At 44.5% G+C, this 18,989-nt stretch overlaps 1 protein-coding gene across 1 annotated transcript in view; it reads right to left on the bottom strand.

Annotated features, from left to right (window-relative positions):
* nphp4 (nephronophthisis 4) overlaps positions 1–18,989 on the bottom strand; it is a 479,472-nt gene that overhangs the window by 365,417 nt on the left and 95,066 nt on the right. The window contains exon 3 of the mRNA XM_078239167.1: positions 15,503–15,681. Within this exon, the coding sequence (XP_078095293.1) occupies positions 15,503–15,681 (179 nt within the window). The remainder of the gene's footprint in view (positions 1–15,502; positions 15,682–18,989) is intronic.

Consider the following 18,989-nt stretch of genomic DNA (forward strand, 5'->3'; position numbering starts at 1 on the left):
GTCTATCTCAAGATAGCTATCGATTCTGTGTCAAATCGGTTATGCGCAGATTTAAATCAAGATATCTGGACCACTCATGTCATGATGTTTACCCATATCTACTCTAACAGCAACTTTTTACAAGTAACAAATTTTAAACAATTAACAAAAGAAGCAACAGCATTTCAAGGGAGACCATTTTGACGCAGCGAGTGGTTAAGGTCTGGAATGAACTGCCGAAGACTGGTCCTCTTGAAGACCAGAGTGATAGACTGTGTATGGAACCAAAAGAGATGGGGCAGATACTAAATGGTGTTTTTGCATCCGTATTTACTGAGGAAACGGGCATGGAGTCTACGGAAATAGGACAAACAGGTGGGGAGGTCATGGAACCTTTACAGATTAAAGGGGAGGAGGTGCTCGCTGTCTTGAGGCAAATCAGAGTGGATAAATCCCCAGGACCAGACAGGGTATTCCCACGGACCTTGAGGGAAGCTAGTTTTGAACTTGCAGGGGCCCTGGCAGACATATTTAAAATGTCAGTATTCACGGGGGAGGTGCCGGATGATTGGAGGGTGGCTCATGTTGTTCCGTTGTTTAAAAAAGGTTCCAAAAGAAATCCAGGAAATTATAGGCCAGTAAGTTTGACGTCGGTGGTGGGCAAGTTATTGGAAGGTGTGATAAGGGATAGGATCTACAAATATTTGGATAGACAGGGACTTATTAGGGAGAGTCAACATGGCTTTGTGCGTGGTAGGTCATGTTTGACCAATCTATTAGAGTTTTTCGAGGAGGTTACCAGGAAAGTGGATGAAGAGAAGGAGGTGGATGTTGTCTACCTGGATTTCAGCAAGGCCTTTGACAAGGTCCCTCATGGGAGGTTAGTTAGGAAGGTTCAGTCGCTAGGTATACATGGGGAGGTAGTAAATTGGATTAGACACTGGCTCAATGGAAGAAGCCAGAGAGTGGTTGTGGAGGATTGCTTCTCTGAGTGGAGGCCTGTGACTAGTGGTGTGCCGCAGGGATTGGTGTTGGGTCCATTGTTGTTTGTCATCTATATCAATGATCTGGATGATAATGTGGTAAATTGGATCAGCAAGTTTGCTGATGATACAAAGATTGGAGGTGTAGTGGACAGTGAGGAAGGTTTTCAAAGCTTGCAGAGGGATTTGGACCAACTAGAAAAATGGGCTGAAAAATGGCAAATGGAATTTAACGCAGACAAGTGTGAGATATTGCACATTGGAAGGACAAATCAAAGTAGAACGTACAGGGTAAATGGTAGGACTCTGAAGAGTGCAGTTGAACAGAGGGATCTGGGAATACAGGTACAGAATTCCCTAAAAGTGACGTCACAGGTGGATAGGGTCGTAAAGAGTGCCTTTGGTACATTGGCCTTTATAAATCGGAGTATCGAGTATAAAAGTTGGAGTGTTATGGTAAGGTTATATAAGGCATTGGTGAGGCCGAATTTGGAGTATTGTGTACAGTTTTGGTCACCTAGTTACAGGAAGGATGTAAATAAGGTTGAAAGCGTGCAGAGAAGGTTCACAAGGATGTTGCCGGGACTTGAGAAGCTGAGTTACAGAGAGAGATTGAATAGGTTGGGACTTTATTCCCTGGAGCGTAGAAGATTGAGGGGAGATTTGATAGAGGTGTATAAGATTTTGATGGGTATAGATAGAGTGAATGCAAGCAGGCTTTTTCCGCTGAGGCTAGGGGAGAAAAAAACCAGAGGGCATGGGTTAAGGGTGAAAGGAGAAAAGTTTAAAGGGAATATTAGGGGGGGCTTCTTCACGCAGAGAGTGGTGGGAGTGTGGAATGAGCTGCCGGATAAAGTGGTAAATGCTTTATCCGGCAGCTCACTTTTAACATTTAAGAAAAACTTGGGACGGGTTCATGGATGAGAGGGGTGTGGAGGGATATGGTCCAAGTGCAGGTCAGGGGGACTAGGCAAAAAATGGTTCGGCACAGACAAGAAGGGCCAAAAGGCCTGTTTCTGAGCTGTAATTTTCTATGGTTCTAAAGGCAGGTTCAATCGAAGCATTCAAAATGGAATTAAACTGTTAAAAGACCATAAGGTATAGGAGCAGAATTAGGCCATTCAGCCCATCGTGACTGTTCTGCCATTTGATCATGGTTGATATATTTCTCAACCTCATTCTCCCACCTTTTCCCATGACCTTTGATCCCCTTACCAATCAAGAACCTATCTATCTCTGTCTTAAATGCACTCAATGACTTGACCTCCACAGTCTTCTGTGGCAATGAATCCCACAGATTCACCATCCTCTGGCTGAAGAAATTTCTCCTCATCTCAGTACTTTCTGTCATTCCTTTACTCTGAAGCTGTGCCCTTGGATCCTAGTCTCTCCAACTAATGGAAGAGGAAGAATTTGTCGAGTTACTGGGAGAAGGGCGCCAAGTAAATCATTCATTGGGGCAACCTGTGCAGACATGATAGGCTGAATAGCCTCCTTCTGCTTCGTAACTAATGACAAAATCACAGGATTGCTCTGACAACAAACCAGCAGCGCATTTTACCATCCACCAACACATCAAAAGGCACAAAATCTGAAATGCTTTTGGGTAAATTTCCATGTTCACTGCTTGGCCGTAATCAAGTGGAACAAAACTCACACTCATTGTAACTGAAACCAATGGAATGGGTGGCACGGTGGCTAGCACTGCTGCCTCACAGCGCCAGGGACCCAGGTTCAATTCTGGCCTCGGGTCATTGTCTGTGTGGAGTTTGCACATTCTCCCCATGTCTGCCTGGGTTTCTTCCGGGTGCTCTGGTTTCCTCCCACAGTCCAAAGATGTGCGGGTTAGGTTGATTGGCCATGCATAATTAATCCTAGTGTCAGGAGGATTAGCAGGGTGGGGTTACGGGAATAGGGCCTGGGTGGGATCTGGTCGGTACAGACTTGATGGGCCGAATGGCCTCTTTCTGTACTGTAAGGATTCTATGATGATTCTATGACTCCGCAGAAACAACAGGAGAGGTTTATCTGTGCATGAGTGTTGAGAACTTCTTGGATTTATTATTGCCAAAGTAAAGTGGCCTTAAATTGTCACAGAATTTCTGATGACACGGCTGACTATTAAAAAGTAATTAATTGTGTTTGTCACAGATACATCCGGATTACTGGCTGGAAATTGTGAGTTTAAGAAAAATTCTTGCTTTTCGGAAAAAAAAGATTCTCTGGTTAGTTTAAAACTAGAGGGAAGTTGCCCAACATCAATCTGCAATTCTAGTCAACAGAATCAGACGCATGCAACACCTATTACTGACCAAACAATCTCAATGTGTAAGTATGCTCTCTGGCTTGACAGCAAGTCTTACAGATCAAAAAAGTAAAGTTTATTTATTCGTCGCAACTAGGCTTACATTCACATGCAATTAAGTTACTGTGAAAATCCGCTAGTCGCCACACTCCGGCGCCTGTTCGGGTACACTGAGTTAGAAGGCGTGGGTTAATGTTACACTCCAGGGATTCTTTTAAAACTCTCTCCCTTTCTTAAACTTAATATCCTTTCTGGGAGGGATCATTGTGTAGTAACCCGCACATCTTTGGACTGTGGGAGGAAACCGGAGTACCCAGAGGAAACCCACGGAGACATGGGGAGAACGTGCAAACTCCACACAGACAGTGACCCAAGCCGGGAATCGAACCCGGGTCCCTGGCGCTGTGAGGCAGCAGAGTTAACCATTGTGCCACCGTGCCACCCCAAATTTGCTCAATATTAGTTTAGGTTGGAGTCATAACTAGCACAAAGGAAGATAGTTGGGGATGTTAGAGGTTAATCAGTCCCAGGACATCACTGAAGGAATTCCTCAGAGTAGTATCCTAGGCCCAACCATTTTCAGCTGTTCCATCATTGACCTTCCCTCCAGCATAAGGTTAGAAGTGGGGAGGTTCTCTAATGATTGCATAATATTCAGTATGATATGCAACTCCTCAGATACTGAAGCAGTCCGTGTCCATGTGCAGTAAGACATGGACAACATTCAGGCTTTGGCTGGTAAGTGCCAGGCAATGACCATCTCCAACAAGAGAGGACCTAACTATCTATTCTTGACATTCAATGAATTCCCCACTATCAACATCCTGGCGGCTTACCATTGACCAGAAACTGATCTGGTCTAGCCACATTAATACAGTGGCTAAAAGGGGTCAGAGGCTGGGAATTCTACCATCAGTGATTCACCTCTAGACTCCCCCAAAACCTATCCACCATCTACAAGATACAAGTCAGGAGTGTAATGGAATACACTTCCCGGATAAGTGCAGCTCCAACAACAATCAAAAAGCTCAACACCATCCAGGAAAAAGTAGCCCGCTTGATTGCTACCTCTTTTACAAACATTCTTTTCACCAACGATAAACAGTGGCAGCAGTGTGTACTATCTACAAGATGCACTGCAGGAACTCCCAAGGCTCCTTCGACAGCACTTTCCAAACCCATGATCACTACCATCTAGTGGGGCAAAGTCAGCAGACACATGGGAACACCATCACCTGGAAGTTCCCCTCCAAGTCATTTACCATCCTAACTTGAAAATACATCGCTGTCCCTTCACAGTCACTGGGTCAAAATTCTGGAGCTCCCTCCCTAACAGCACTGTGGATGTACCTACACCTTAGGGACTGCAGCGGTTCAAGAAGGCAGCTCACCAATTCTCAAGGCCAATTAGGGGCAACTAATGCTGGCCTAGCCAATGACACTCACATCCTTGAAAGAATAAGTTTAAAAAGATCATGAATGCTTGGTGTTCCTGGATAAGGGAGGAGCAAAAATAAGTTAGCAACAATCCTCTCCTGATTACTACGCAATGATCCCTCCCAGATAGGATGTCACATTTAAGAGAGGGAGAGAGCCAGTCAGAGGTTTAAAAGAGTCCCTGGAGTGTAACATTAACCCACGCCTTCTGACTCAGAGGTGTGAGCGTTACCCACTGAGCTGTAGCTGACTAATATGGCAAAATGAATCCTTACATAAAATACATGTCTTTACCTACACCATTTAATGAAGGAGTGTCATTTACATCATCCATTCTTCAGTTTTTGTACTTGCTTGGAAAATATATTATTTCTATACAAGGTATCTAAGTTTTAATGATCTAGATGACGGGACTGGGAGCATTCTGGCCAAGTTTGCCGATGATACAAAGATAGGTGGAGGGGCAGGTAGTATTGAGGAGGTGGGGAGGCTGCAGAAAGATTTAGACAGTTTAGGAGAGTGGTCCAAGAAGTGGCTGATGAAATTCAACGTGGGCAAGTGCGAGGTCGTACACTTTGGAAAAAAGAATAGAGGCATGGACTATTTTCTAAACGGTGACAAAATTCATAATGCTAAAGTGCAAAGGGACTTGGGAGTCCTAGTCCAGGATTCTCTAAAGGTAAACTTGCAGGTTGAGTCCGTAATTAGGAAAGCAAATGTAATGTTGTCATTTATCTCAAGAGGCTTGGAATACAAAAGCAGGGATGTACTTCTGAGGCTTTATAAAGCACTGGTTAGGCCCCATTTGGAGTACTGTGAGCAATTTTGGGCCCCACACCTCAGGAAGGACATACTGGCACTGGAGCGGGTCCAGCGGAGATTCACACGGATGATCCCAGGAATGGTAGGCCTGACATACGATGAACGTCTGAGGATCGTGGGATTATATTCATTGGAGTTTAGGAGGTTGAGGGGAGATCTGATAGAAACTTACAAGATAATGAACGGCTTAGATAGGATGGACGTAGGGAAGTTGTTTCCATTAACAGGGGAGACTAGGACGCGGGGGCACAGCCTTAGAATAAAAGGGAGTCACTTTAGAACAGAGATGAGGAGAAATTTCTTCAGCCAGAGAGTGGTGGGTCTGTGGAATTCATTGCCACAGAGGGCTGTGGAGGCCGAGACGTTGAGCGTCTTCAAGACAGAAATTGATAAATTCTTGATTTCTCGAGGAATTAAGGGCTATGGGGAGAGAGCGGGTAAATGGAGTTGAAATCAACCATGATTGAATGGTGGAGTGGACTCGATGGGCCGAATGGCCTTACTTCCGCTCCTATGTCTTATGGTCTTATGGTCTTAATGCCCAATTACTCTAACAGCCTGTCTATTAAAACACATAAATGACTTCCTTTTTCCAGTTGTTATAATTTCTGGCTTGTAGTGTGCTGCAACTAAAGTCGTTTCTGCTCTCCATAGAATCCCTATAGTGCATGAGAAGGCCATTCGTCCCATCAAGTCTGCACCAACCCACTCCCCTGCCCTATCCCCGTAACCCCATACATTGATCATGGCCAATACCCCTAACCTACACATTTTGGGACACTAAGGGGCAATTTAGCATGGCCAATCCATCTACCCTGCACATCTTTGGACTGTGGGAGGAAACTGCAGCACCTGGAGGAAACCCACCCAGATACGGGGAGAACGTGCAGACTCCACATAGACAGTGACCCAAGGCTGGAATTGAACCTGGGTCCCTGGCGCTGTGAGGCGGCAGTGTTAACCACTGTGCCGCCGTGCCGCCCTCACAATGCTGCAGAATAAGCAAGGTCTGTTTTTCAGCATGATGATCGAATTCATGTTGAGCAAACAGCAACATCTAAAAAGGTGATCTGGTCATTCACCTCATTGCTGCTTATGGAACCTTTCTGTGTACAAACTGGCTGTCGCGTTCCCCTACCCTGTGACTATACTCCAAAATCACTTCAGTGACTGTGAAGCACTTTGGGACAAGGTTGTGAAAGGCGCTATCTTAAAGTTTATTCATTAGTGTCACAAGTAGGTTACATTAACACTGCAATGAGGTTACTGTGAAAATCCCCCAGTCGCCACACTCTGGCACCGGTTCGGGTACACGGAGGGTGAATTTAGCATGGCCAATGCACCCTAACCAGCACTTCTTTCAGAGCACTTCTTTCCGGAGCACCCGGAGGAAACCTATGCAGACACGGGGAGAAGGTGCAGACTCCGCACAGACAGTGACCCAAGTTGGGAATCAAACCCGGGTCCCTGTGAGGCAGTAATGCTAACCACTGTGCCACCGTGCCGCCCTAATTGCATGTTTATTTTTCGTATCTTGGGCACAGAAAATTTCATGCAACAGCAGCAAATCAGAGTTGTGCTTTATTGAAAGCTGTGGACTGAAATAACTGGTGTACACCACAAACTGTCACTTTGGTGTCAGCTTTGAACGATTTTAATCAATATTTTTGTCAATTTTATTCATGTTTGTATGCACAGTATATGCTCGTCAACGGCAGCTTGCAATTATAACGTGCTTTTAGAGTGGCAACACATCCCAAGGTTCTTAACAAGGGGGTTATCAATGGAAACCTTTGACACGGAGCCTCAGAGGGTGATATCAGGACATGCGACCAGAAGCTTGGTCAAAAGCTCCAGGGTCCTGGGTTCGATTCCCGGCTCGGGTCACTGTCTGTGTGGAGTTTGCACATTCTCCTCGTGTCTGCGTGGGTTTCCTCCGGCTGCTCCGGTTTCCTCCCACAGTCCAAAGATGTGCGGGTTAGGTTGATTGGCCAGGTTAAAAATTGCCCCTTAGAGTCCTGGGATGCGTAGGTTAGATGGATTAGCGGGTAAATATGTGGGGGTGGGGCCTGGGTGGCATTGTGGTCGGTGCAGACTCGATGGGCCGAATGGCCTCCTTCTGCGCTGTAGGGTTTCTATGTCTAAAAGGTCAGTTTAAAGAAGCATGCTAAGGGAGGAGAGAGAGGTAGAGAGGACATTCCGAAGCTCGGAGTCAAAGCAGCTGAAGTGCCCACCAATGATGGAGCACAAGATGCTAGAAATGAAAGAGTGCAGAGATCTAAAAGGCTTGGAGAGCTGGAGGCAGTATGATGGATCAACGCCATGGAGGAATATGAAACAAAGGATGAAGATTTTAAAGCTGTCAGAACGGGAGCCAGTGCGGGTCGGCACGGGTGATGGATGAACAAGATGTGATGCGCGATACGATACCAGAAGCAGAATTCTGGACAGGGACAAATCTATGTCAGGTGGAAGGATGGCTATGAGAGCATTAGAGCAACCAAGCCGCGAGATAATGAAAGCTCGAATGAGGCTTTCAGATAACGCTTCAGACGTGAAAGGTGTTGAAGGATGATGTTGCTTTATTTCTCTTCGCAACCGCCAAGTATTACAGGCAACAATGTGATGCAGTGTCTGCTGAAGTGACCTGAAAAACTGCCCCAATCAGGACCTGTGGACAGCCACCACTTACTGAATCTGTGCAGAAAATCTTCTGCTGCCTACTTAGCGTTCGCTCCCAACCAAAAAGCTGGATCAGCAGCAAGTGTCAGGCTTGAGGCCAGGATTTGTGCATTCAGTCTGAGTCGCTGTACTTTAGACAGCTGTACTCTTTTATCTAGTGTGATTAGGGAGATTAGATAATAATTCAGTCGTACCTTCAAAAAGCTGTCAAATAAAATTTGAATTATAAAAAGGTTTTGTTTTAATTACATGAGGTGGTTGGGCAGAGCAGCCTCAACAATCACTCGGTGGTACAGTGACAGATGTGTAAAGATCACTGGAGGCAAGGGAAAGAAATAGCACGAGCTGGATTAAGAGATCAGTTCTTTCGTTACCAACAATCCAGGTTCTTGTATATACAACGTTCAAACAGAAACTTCTGCAATTACTTAGCAGATCTGGCAGTGTTCTATGGAGAGAGAAACAGAATTAACGCTGCAGGTTGACTGGAACTGAAAAAAATTAAAATTGTAACACAATTTAAACAATTACAGAGGCAGGAAAAGGGGGAGAGGGGGAGGATGAGAATAAAAGGGAAGGTATGTGATAGGGTAGAGATTAAATGACCAAAGAGCTGATTGTCCAAAGCAAAAAGGCTTGGTGAGTCTAGAGAAGCTGGAAAAGGACAGAATCAGGGAAGCTGTGATCTGAAAAAATGGGGGCAGAGGTCAGTCATCTTGGTCTCAGGATATCACTGTATGAGTTCCTCGGGGTAGTGTCCGAAGCCCAAACATCTTCAGATGCTTCATTGATGACCCTTCCTCCATCATAAGGTGAGATATGGAGATGGTCACAATGTTCAACACCATTTGCAACTCCTCAGGTGCTGAAGCAGTTGTATTCTATGCAGCTATACTTGGACAGCTTGCAAACTTGAGTGGCAAGTAACATACACAAGTATCGGCCAATCGCCATCGTCAACATCTCCCCCTGACGTCCAAAGACATTACCATCACTGAATCTCCCAGTATCAACATCCTAAGGGTTACCATTGACCAGAAACTGAACTGAACCAGCCATAAAAAACAGAAAATACTGAAAATATTCTGAGATTTTCCAGCATTTTCCATTTGTGCTTCAGATTCCGGCATCCAGAGTAATTTGCTTTTAGCTTGGGCCAGCCATATACTGTTGCGGTTAGAGTAGATCAAAGGCTGGGAATTCTGGGATAAGTAACTCACTCCCTGGCTCCTCAAAGCTTGTCAACTATCTTCAAGGCACAAAGTCAGGAGTGTGATGGAATACCCTCCACTTGCCTGGATGGGTGTAGCTCAAGCTACACTCAAGGAGTTCCATACCATCCGGGGCAATGCAGCTCTACCTATCCACCACCTTCAACATTCACTTCTTCCACCACCAATACATCTACAAGATGCATTGCAGCAACTCACCAAGACTCCTTCAACAGCATCTTCCAAATCTGCAACCTGTACCACCTAGAAGGACAAAGGCAGCAAATGCATGAGAACAGCACCCCTTGCAAGTTCCACACACCATCCTGACTTGGAACTAGATCCTTCATTGTCGCTGGATCAAAATCCTGCAACTCCCTTCCTAACAGCACTGTGGGTGTGCCTACACCACGTGGATTGCAGCTGTTCAAGAAGGAGACTCGCCACCACCTTCTCAAGGTTGATTAGGGATGTCGCCTAGCCAGCGACACCCACACTCTGTGAACAAATAAATATAAACCAGGTTATGATCTGAAATTGTTGAACTTAATTTGAGTCCAGAAGATTGAAAAGTTTCTAATCAAAAGATGAGATGCTGCTCCTCCAACTTGCATTGAGCTTCATTGGGAGAGTGGAGGAAGTCAAAGACAGAGAGATCAGAGTGGAGTAGAGAATCAGTGTGACAAGTCATCAGTAGCTCAAGGATTTTAAGCTCACTTTTTCAGCGTATATAGTATCTTACTTTATATTTATTATACATTTCCATCTCCTTTAAGCTACACTTCAAGCTTAATTAAGCTAGCCCACATGAATTCATGAAAAATGTTTATCGTTTCCCTTAACAAAGGAAAATGTACCAATTTCTCAGTGAGAAAGCAGGCTGCTCGAGACCTGCTGTATCAAGATGTACACCAGTGACGACCTATTGAGGTGATGTATCTACCATATCCTTCAATCATCTTGACCCTATGTTCTGCAACTCCCTCCCTGAATCCCTCCTCCTTGCTATATCAGCCCCCATCTCGAAAAGCCTCTTCTTTAATCACGCCGTCAGTCACTTCTGTCAACTCTCCTACAACTGCTTTGTATTTACATCTCCTCTGTTAAACACAGGTTAGTATTTGGGCAGCTCTTGTTTTATGGAATAGAAGAGACATCCTCCCTGCTTCTCAGTGCTAATCCCAAAACCAGGAGTCAGCAGATGCAATTTGGAAGGTCTACTGCAGAAAGAAAGTATGCAGTAAATGGTAGAGCCCTTAGAAATATCAGCATACAAAGGGATCCAGGCGTGCAGGTCCACAGTTCCCTAAGGTGGTAACTCAGGTGGACAAGGTGATAAAGAAGGCATGTGGCATGCTGGCCTTCATCGCATGGGGCGTTGAGTATAGGAATTGGAAAATCATGTTGCAACTGTATAAGACTTTGGTTAGGCCACATTTGGAGTGTTGTGTTCAATTCTGCTCGCCTACTGGAAGGATATTGATGCATTGGAAAGGGTGCAGAAGAAATTTACAAGGATGTTGCCTGGTTTGGAGGATATGGACTAGGAAGAAAGGTGAACAATCTTGGATTGTTTTCATTGGAGCGTCGGAGGGTGAGGGGGGACCTGATAGAGGTTTACAAGATTATGACAGGCTTGGATAGAGTGGATAATCAGAGTCTTTTTCCTGGGGGCATAGGTTGAAAGTGAAAGGGGGAAAATTTAAAAGAGTTTTTTTACACAGAGGGTGGTGAATGCCTGGGATGCGCTGCCGGAGGAAGTGGTGGAAGCAGATTCTATAACAACATTGAAGAGGCATCTAGAGGATACACAAATAGGCAGGGAATAGAGGGATATGGACCACGTAGAGACAAGAAAACATTAGACTAGAGCGGCATCTGTGGGCACAGGCTTAGTGGGCTGAAGGGCCTGTTCCTGTACTGTACTGTTCTTTGTTCATTTACAGAGTTGTGTAATCCAATCATCCATTGTTATTATCATTTATTTATGGGATGTAGGCGGCACTGGCTAGGCCAGCATTTATTGCCCATCCCTAATTGCCTGTGAAAAGGTGGTGGTATGCCACCTTCTTGAACTGCTTGCTGGCGTCTCCATGGTGTAGCTACACTCATTGTGCTGTTAAGGACGGGGTCTATAAAAGGTTACTCAAAACGTGTAGCTTACCTAACACTCCAATCAATTAGGCTGGGATTTTCCAGCCCCTCCACGCACCGCCAGGATCTTCCAGCACCGCTAAAAGTCAATGGACGTTTGGCTGGCCTGCCGCATTCCCTGCGGTGGGTCTCGCCACAGCGAGAGTAGGAAATCCCAGCCTTAAATTTCTTAAGTAAAGCCATGTTTGCAATTTAAAAATGTACATTTCATGTTTTAAAACCACTGAAAACAAAGGTATTCTTGCCCACCTGGCAAAATCTATCCAACACTTTCAAAACAAAAGGTGGCAATTGAAAAACAGTTTTGTGAAAATAAACAATTGCATCCAAAGTGGTGTATGACCTGAGCTTGTAACTTGAGCTGTAGGTGAACATTTATTTACTTGTCTTTTGAAAGAAAATAATCAGAGATACATGAAAGCCAAAGCCCTTCCAAAAATGTTTTGATCTTGATGCTCGATTTTCGAATCTACATCAAACAAGAGCAGTGCATTTTTTCCAACTAAAAAGGTCACATTCAAAACTACAATGCTTGCCATTTAGGAATTAATTGTTTTCTTTGTGTTTTTTTTCACCAAGTACAAAGAGAGATGGAAGCAAGAGAAATAATTAATGTCCTTTTTCAAAATGCCAACCAGCAAATGGAAGTGACCAATGGACCATTCTAGTTAGGGCTGTAAACAGCAAATTCTTGAATTCTGCACACACCCTTCCGGATGCTGGCCTATTCCTTCACTGTGCCAAATAACTGTTGCAGACAAAGAAAAGAAGCCCTTTCAAAGAAATTCAGGGCAACGATTGACAAGGCTGCCCCATCACACTCCACAATAAAATGATCTGGACTGAAGAAGCAACCTTTGTGCATCATTTTTAAACTAAACCTCACCAATCCAAGAGACAAAAACAAATGTCACAGAAAAGAACAGGGATTACGGGCCAGCCGCAGATCATTATGGTCATTCTGAAGACTAGGCCTTGAGCTGAGACAAGGTGTTCCAGCAAGATATAAACATCTTTTCCTGGAAAATTGACTGTATGGGACCTCACATAATGGATAACTACTGGAAAAAAACAGAAGAAAGTTGGACAACTCTCTAGGCAGACTCAAATCATGGTTTCAACAAAGGACGCAGAACATAATTGTGTATTGTGCTTTCAAATGAAGCTTCATAGAGCAGTGCGGCTTGTCAATGTGGAAGAAGAGCCCACTAATTGTTGGAAGGAGATTTCAGAGAGAGAGAGAGCCTGAATGATCATCAGAAAGATAATCTACAGAAGCCGACCACTTCTGTTGACTGTATGATCACAATCTCCGGCGTATTTGAGCTAGATATTGGTTAGCTATTTACCTGCATGGAAAAGGTAACATAACACAACATTCTGCAACTTGATATCAGTGAAGAGATGGGAATAGTCTAATGCAGCATCTCCCGGGCAGCAGGGGTACGAGAAAAATATGGACCTGTGAGTTATGGACACCTAGGGACATCTAGGGACTGGCATCAACCGTCTACATTTTGCAGGTGTTCATACTTCCCAAATGGTCAGGTATGTAGTATTCTGTGCAATTTGCAAAACCTGATGCATGCTTGGGTGGTGGGGGTTGGGAGGCAATTCTAGAAATCAATAGTCAGGTCTGTCCATCAAAGATTGGAACTGTTAAAGGTGCTTTAGAGAAGGCAGATGTGGTGATATTTGGAGGTTCGGCGTGGACCCCTAATCAATGGAGCACTGACCTTTAGAATGAGACAGGTTGGACCACCCCACCAAGAGAAAAACAACACCTAGTGAAACAATCAAGGTCCTGGGCAAAGCAATGGCAGCAGAACAAAATGGGTACCTCAGATTGAGCTGTGCAATCAGATGGAGGAAAGAAAGACTGAAATTCAAATGCATTAGTGCACACCTGGAGCCACAGTCTGATGCCAACTCCCTGCCCAAGCTTGTTGTCCAATATAAGATAGTGGAGCATCTGTATCATTATCAAGGGCAACTAAAGCTGAATTAACTGGTGACAGCATTTTCATACAGGTCCATGCCAGATAAAACTGCCTGAACCATATGTCAAAGCCTTCATCAATGGCCCATGTTTTTAAAGTGCAAAATTCTCTGAATAAAGAAGCTTGGCACATTGAAGGTCGACAGTGGTCCAAATTTGCATGTGTCTGCCATTTCAGTGTACCTCTTTCGTCTTTTAAAATATAAAATATATGCATTTCCTATCACAGAAGTATTGTCGAAAAAGGACATGCTGTTGAAGATTTTAATCTCGTACTCATCAGGAGATATGCAAGAATGCCAAATTTCAAAGGGTACAATAATTTACATTTCGAGAAACAGAATACTGATTGGTTGGCAAGTCAGTACTGATTGGTTCAGACGTTTCCATGGCAAATGCTTCAGGAAGGTATTGTCCCTCGTGCTTTTGTTTATCCAATTAAATGTTGTAATGTCTGAACATATTCCTTTTCCCTACAGAAGACAGGTCGTGCCATATGAATATATGTACCTCTAGCAACCCTATGTGAGCTACATTGCCAGCCTGGCTGATTATCTTAAATTGGTTGTTAGTAACATTCTTAACACACTCAGGATTGTTCAGCAAATGTTCCCCAATTGCAGAATCTCATCTTACAATAGACATTATATTCTGAGTTTTGCAAGTAAAGGATGGTTGAGTACAGTCAGTGCACTGCCTATCGCAAACAGCTGAAGAGACATGCAGTTTGATATGATCCACCCGTCATTGGGATGTATGGTCTACATGTCTGGCATTACATCCGGAATGAAATTCATATAACACATTATTCATTTGTGTGCTAGGCAGAATGTCTTTTTGACTTGACAGCAGTATCTTGTCAGTGGAAAGCACCATTCGTGTTGCCACTGCAAAGTAGCAGCGGGAAATGGCTACTAAGACCTGTTGCTGAAATTGCATTGTGTCACTGTGTCATAGAATCATAGAGTCACACAGTGCAGAAGAGGCCCTTCAGCCCATCGAGTCTGCACCGGCACATGAGAAACCTGACCTCCCACCTAATCCTATTTACCAGCGCTTGGCCCATAGCCTTAAATGTTATGAGTGGCCAAGTCCTCATCCAAGTGCTTTTTAAAGGATGTGAGGCAACTCACCCTCCCAGGCAGCACATTCCAGATCGTCACCATCCTCCGAGTAAAAAAGTTCTTCCTCACATCCCCCCTACGCCTCCTGCCCCACACATTGAACTTGTATCCCCTTATGACTGACCCTTAAACTAAGGGGAACAGCTGCTCCTTATCCATTCTGTCCATGTCCCTCATCATCTTATACACCTCGATCAGGTCGCCCCTCAAACTTCTCTGCTCCAACGAAAACAACCCAAGTCTATCCAATCTCTCTTCATATCATATCATGGCAATCTATATATGCCACCATGTTCTGAATCTGTATTCCTTGAGCTTATGAACTTGGTAACCCCACGCAGCTGATTTTAGCTTTCGCTAACTCGTTTGTTGGTATCCATAAGAAAGACATTTTCAATGGAATGGCCCATTACCTCCTTCCTGACCCTTGTATATTTCGGATACGTAGATAGCACCTTTGAATCTGCAGTGACATGTAAGAATTTCCTTACACAGCTTAATGTGCTCCATCCCACACTCAAATTCACCTGTGAAAGAGAGCAGTCTAATGAGACTCCTTTTCCTTGACTTGCTAGTTCAGAAATCTGCTGTTGGGCTCTCTACTACTGTCTACCTCAAGCCTCTCTTCACTGGGCAATATATGCATTGGGATTTCTACAGCTCCGTGCACTACAAGATTAGAATTATTGGAAATCTCATAAATATGGCCCCAGCTATTTGCTCACGTGTGTGTCCGCAGGACCAGGCTTTGCTGTAGACCTAATGCAATTATTGTAAAACTACAAACAGTAATCCGAAGTACTGACCGTTTGACATTTTGATTTTTAGCTGAATCTGATGTAAGCCTCTGCTTGCTGCACAGGTGGAGAATTCCAAACCCACAGGAGAGGATTTGTTCATTGCCTTCACGGAGCTTCGCAATAGCCACCACTTCCACAATGATTGCAATGTGGCTGCAGTTGAGGGACGTATGGAAGTAAACCGCCTGACAAAGGACACAAAATGAGAAAATGTTACAACTTTTAAACCTCTCCTTCCGTCCCCTCTAATGTTCTCCACTGACAACTGCTCCAGATTCATCTTATGAAAATTATAGCTGCTTGCTAGGATTATTTTATGAACCTATATAACTATATCTCCCAGTCTTCTTTCAGAACTTAACAACTTAATACAGACATGCAGCATGTTATTCATTTTCTATTTTTTTTCACTTGAATTAATCTGTAAATTGGATTTGATTTGATTTATTATTGTCACATGTATTAGTACACAGTGAAAAGTACTGTTTCTTGCGTGCTATACAAGCAAAGCATACTGTTCATAGAAAACGAGAGAGTGCAGAATGTAGTGTTACAGTCATAGCTAGGGTGTAGAGAAAGATCAACTTAGTGCGAGGTAGGTCCATTCAAAACCTCTGAAGGCTGAAAAAGCGAAGAAGCTTTTCTTGAGTCGGTTGATACAGGCGGCACGGTAGCACAGTGGTTAGCACTGCTGCTTCATAGCTCCAGGGTCCTGGGTTCGATTCCCGGCTCGGGTCACTGTCTGTGTGGAGTTTGCACATTCTCCTCGTGTCTGCGTGGGTTTGCTCCGGTTTCCTCCCACAGTCCAAAGATGTGCGGGTTAGGTTGATTGGCCAGGTTAAAAATTGCCCCTTAGAGTCCTGGGATGCGTAGGTTAGAGGGATTAGCGGGTAAATATGTGGGGGTAGGGCCTGGGTGGGATTGTGGTCGGTGCAGACTCGATGGGCCGAATGGCCTCCTTCTGCACTGTAGGGTTTCTATGATTCTATGATTTCTATGATACATGACCTCAGACTTTTGTATTTTTTTCCTGACGGAAGAGAGTAAATTTCTGGATCAGTCCAAAGAACTGCAGGTTAAGTGGATTGTCCATGCTAAATTGCCCCTCAGTGTGTAGGTTAGGGGGATTAGTGGGGTAAATGCACGGGGTAACAGTGATAGGGCAGGGGATAGGCCTGGGTAAGATGCTCTATCAGAGAGTTGGTGCAGATTCGAAGGGCCAATAGCCTCCTTCTGCACTGCAGGGATTCGATTATTCAGTGTTGGCAATGCTAGGGAATGGGGCAATTCTCACAACAGTCCAAAGATCATCACTACCCTAATCAGGCAAAGCTTCCCAAGGTGAAATTCCCCCAATACTGTTCCAATGATGTGCTTCAGATCCAATTTCAAAAGAGAGTTTCTTACCATACCATTGAACTGCTTGAGTATCCCACATTAGCCAGCCATGTGGTTTTTATGCGATATTGGACTGTTTTGTTGCATGGGTTCATAATCATAGGAAGTGATTCAGATCCAGGCTCATTTCATTTAGGAATCAAAGAATCATAGAACCTCTACAGTGCAGGAGGTGGCCATTTTGCCCATCAAGCCTGCACCGACAATAACCCCAACCAGGCCTTAACCCCATGTATTTACCCTACTAATCCCCCGACGTTCCCCAACCTAACCCCACATCTTTGCACTGTGGGAGGAAACCAGAGCACCCGGAGAAAACCCACACAGACACGGGGAGAATGTGCAACTCCACACAGACTGTGATCCAAGGCCGGAATTGAGCCCGGGTCCCTGGCGTTGTGGGATAAATACGTGAGGCAGCAATGCTAACCAATGTGCCACCATGTACCATCAGTTCTGGCTGGATCCAAATCCTATTGATGCAGGTAGAAAAAGCATGTACCATCCTGTCTCACCCAGGATAAACTTGTGTTACTTTTAAAAATTGACTCTTATCAAAACAAGAGGTACTGGGTATCATACAGCAGAGGTCCCTAGAGCCTGACAGGCCATTAGGGTATGTTATGAGCTGGATGGGAGCTCCTCTACTCCCATAGGTCACACAAAATGGCCAACTGTTTACTTTTGCCAGTGCTAGACCCAGAATAAAATAGACTTTAATCAGGCTTCTTTCAATAAACTCAGAATAATTGATTTATTATGAAACAAAACTTATTTTTTAAAACAAGTTTAAAAACCGGTAACATACAACTTTGCAATCTGGAAGTGTAATAATTTACCCCTTTTAAAATCCCAAAGCGCATGCTCACACATGTACATAAAACAGATGACAAGACAAATTAGATCTCTGCAGAGGTTGACATAAGAAAACAACTTATGAAAAAAAGATAAATTTCGAAAAGGCCTTGACACTTTTGATTTGGTATCCCTGCATGCGAAGGCTGAATATCCTTTCCAAAGAGTCTTTATCACCGTCTCTGTTGCTTATCAAAGTTTTGCAGGCTTTCAAATACAAACAAGTTATACTGAGATGTGAATTTTCAGGCTGAAGGTGAAATCATAGAAATCATAGAAACCCTACAGTGCAGAAGGAGGCCATTCGGCCCATCGAGTCTGCACCGACCACAATCCCACCCAGGCCCTACCCCTACATATTTTACCCGCTAATCCCTCTAACCTACGCATCCCAGGACACAAAGGGGCAATTTAACATGGCCAATCAACCTAACCCGCACATCTTTGGACTGTGGGAGGAAACCGGAGCACCCGGAGGAAACCCACGCAGACACGAGGAGAATGTGCAAACTCCACACAGACAGTGACCCGAGCCGGGAATCGAACCCGGGACCCTGGAGCTGTGAAGCAGCAGTGCTAACCACTGTGCTACCGTGCCGCTCTGCAGTCCAGAGTGAAGACCCACTCTGGACTGCAGGCAATACAGGCAGTGAGAGAGAGAGACAGAAAGAGGGGCAATCTTCCTTCACAGTTTGCTCACAAGACACCGACAAATTAAAAAAAACAGATGGAGACAGAACTTCTCCCAGAACCAGGTGTTTTCAACCAATCAGCAGCTTTTTTATTTTAACTCAAGTAAACAAAACAACTCTCATCACCCCAGTTGTCTTAATGGTCATTTGGCTGAAGTCATGTGATTTCTTGGGAAAAGCAGCTTGCTTACAGACTCAAGTGAACTTGTAACATTCTAGAAACAAGCTCAGGAGAGTGACCAAATAATTCAGTGCCTTTCCAATTATTTTAGAAACATCGGCCGGACTTTTCTGGCCGTTCACACCGGCGGGATTCACGGGTCTGGCAGGCAGAGCACCCCTGCCCACAGGTTTCCCACCAGAGTGGGGTGATGTCAATGGGAATTCCCACCTCCCGCCGGCGGGAAACATGTGGCTGGGAGGCCGGAGAATCTCGCCCATATGGTTCTTGGTGATATGGAACCCTAATGGGTACCAGGGCCATCGGAATTCTACCAACAGCACTATAATCACTTATCTTGTGTTGTTGATGGGTTCCTGCTGTGCAA

Source organism: Mustelus asterias, chromosome 22 (assembly GCF_964213995.1).
Source record: "Mustelus asterias chromosome 22, sMusAst1.hap1.1, whole genome shotgun sequence".
NCBI classification, from domain to species: Eukaryota; Metazoa; Chordata; class Chondrichthyes; order Carcharhiniformes; family Triakidae; genus Mustelus; species Mustelus asterias.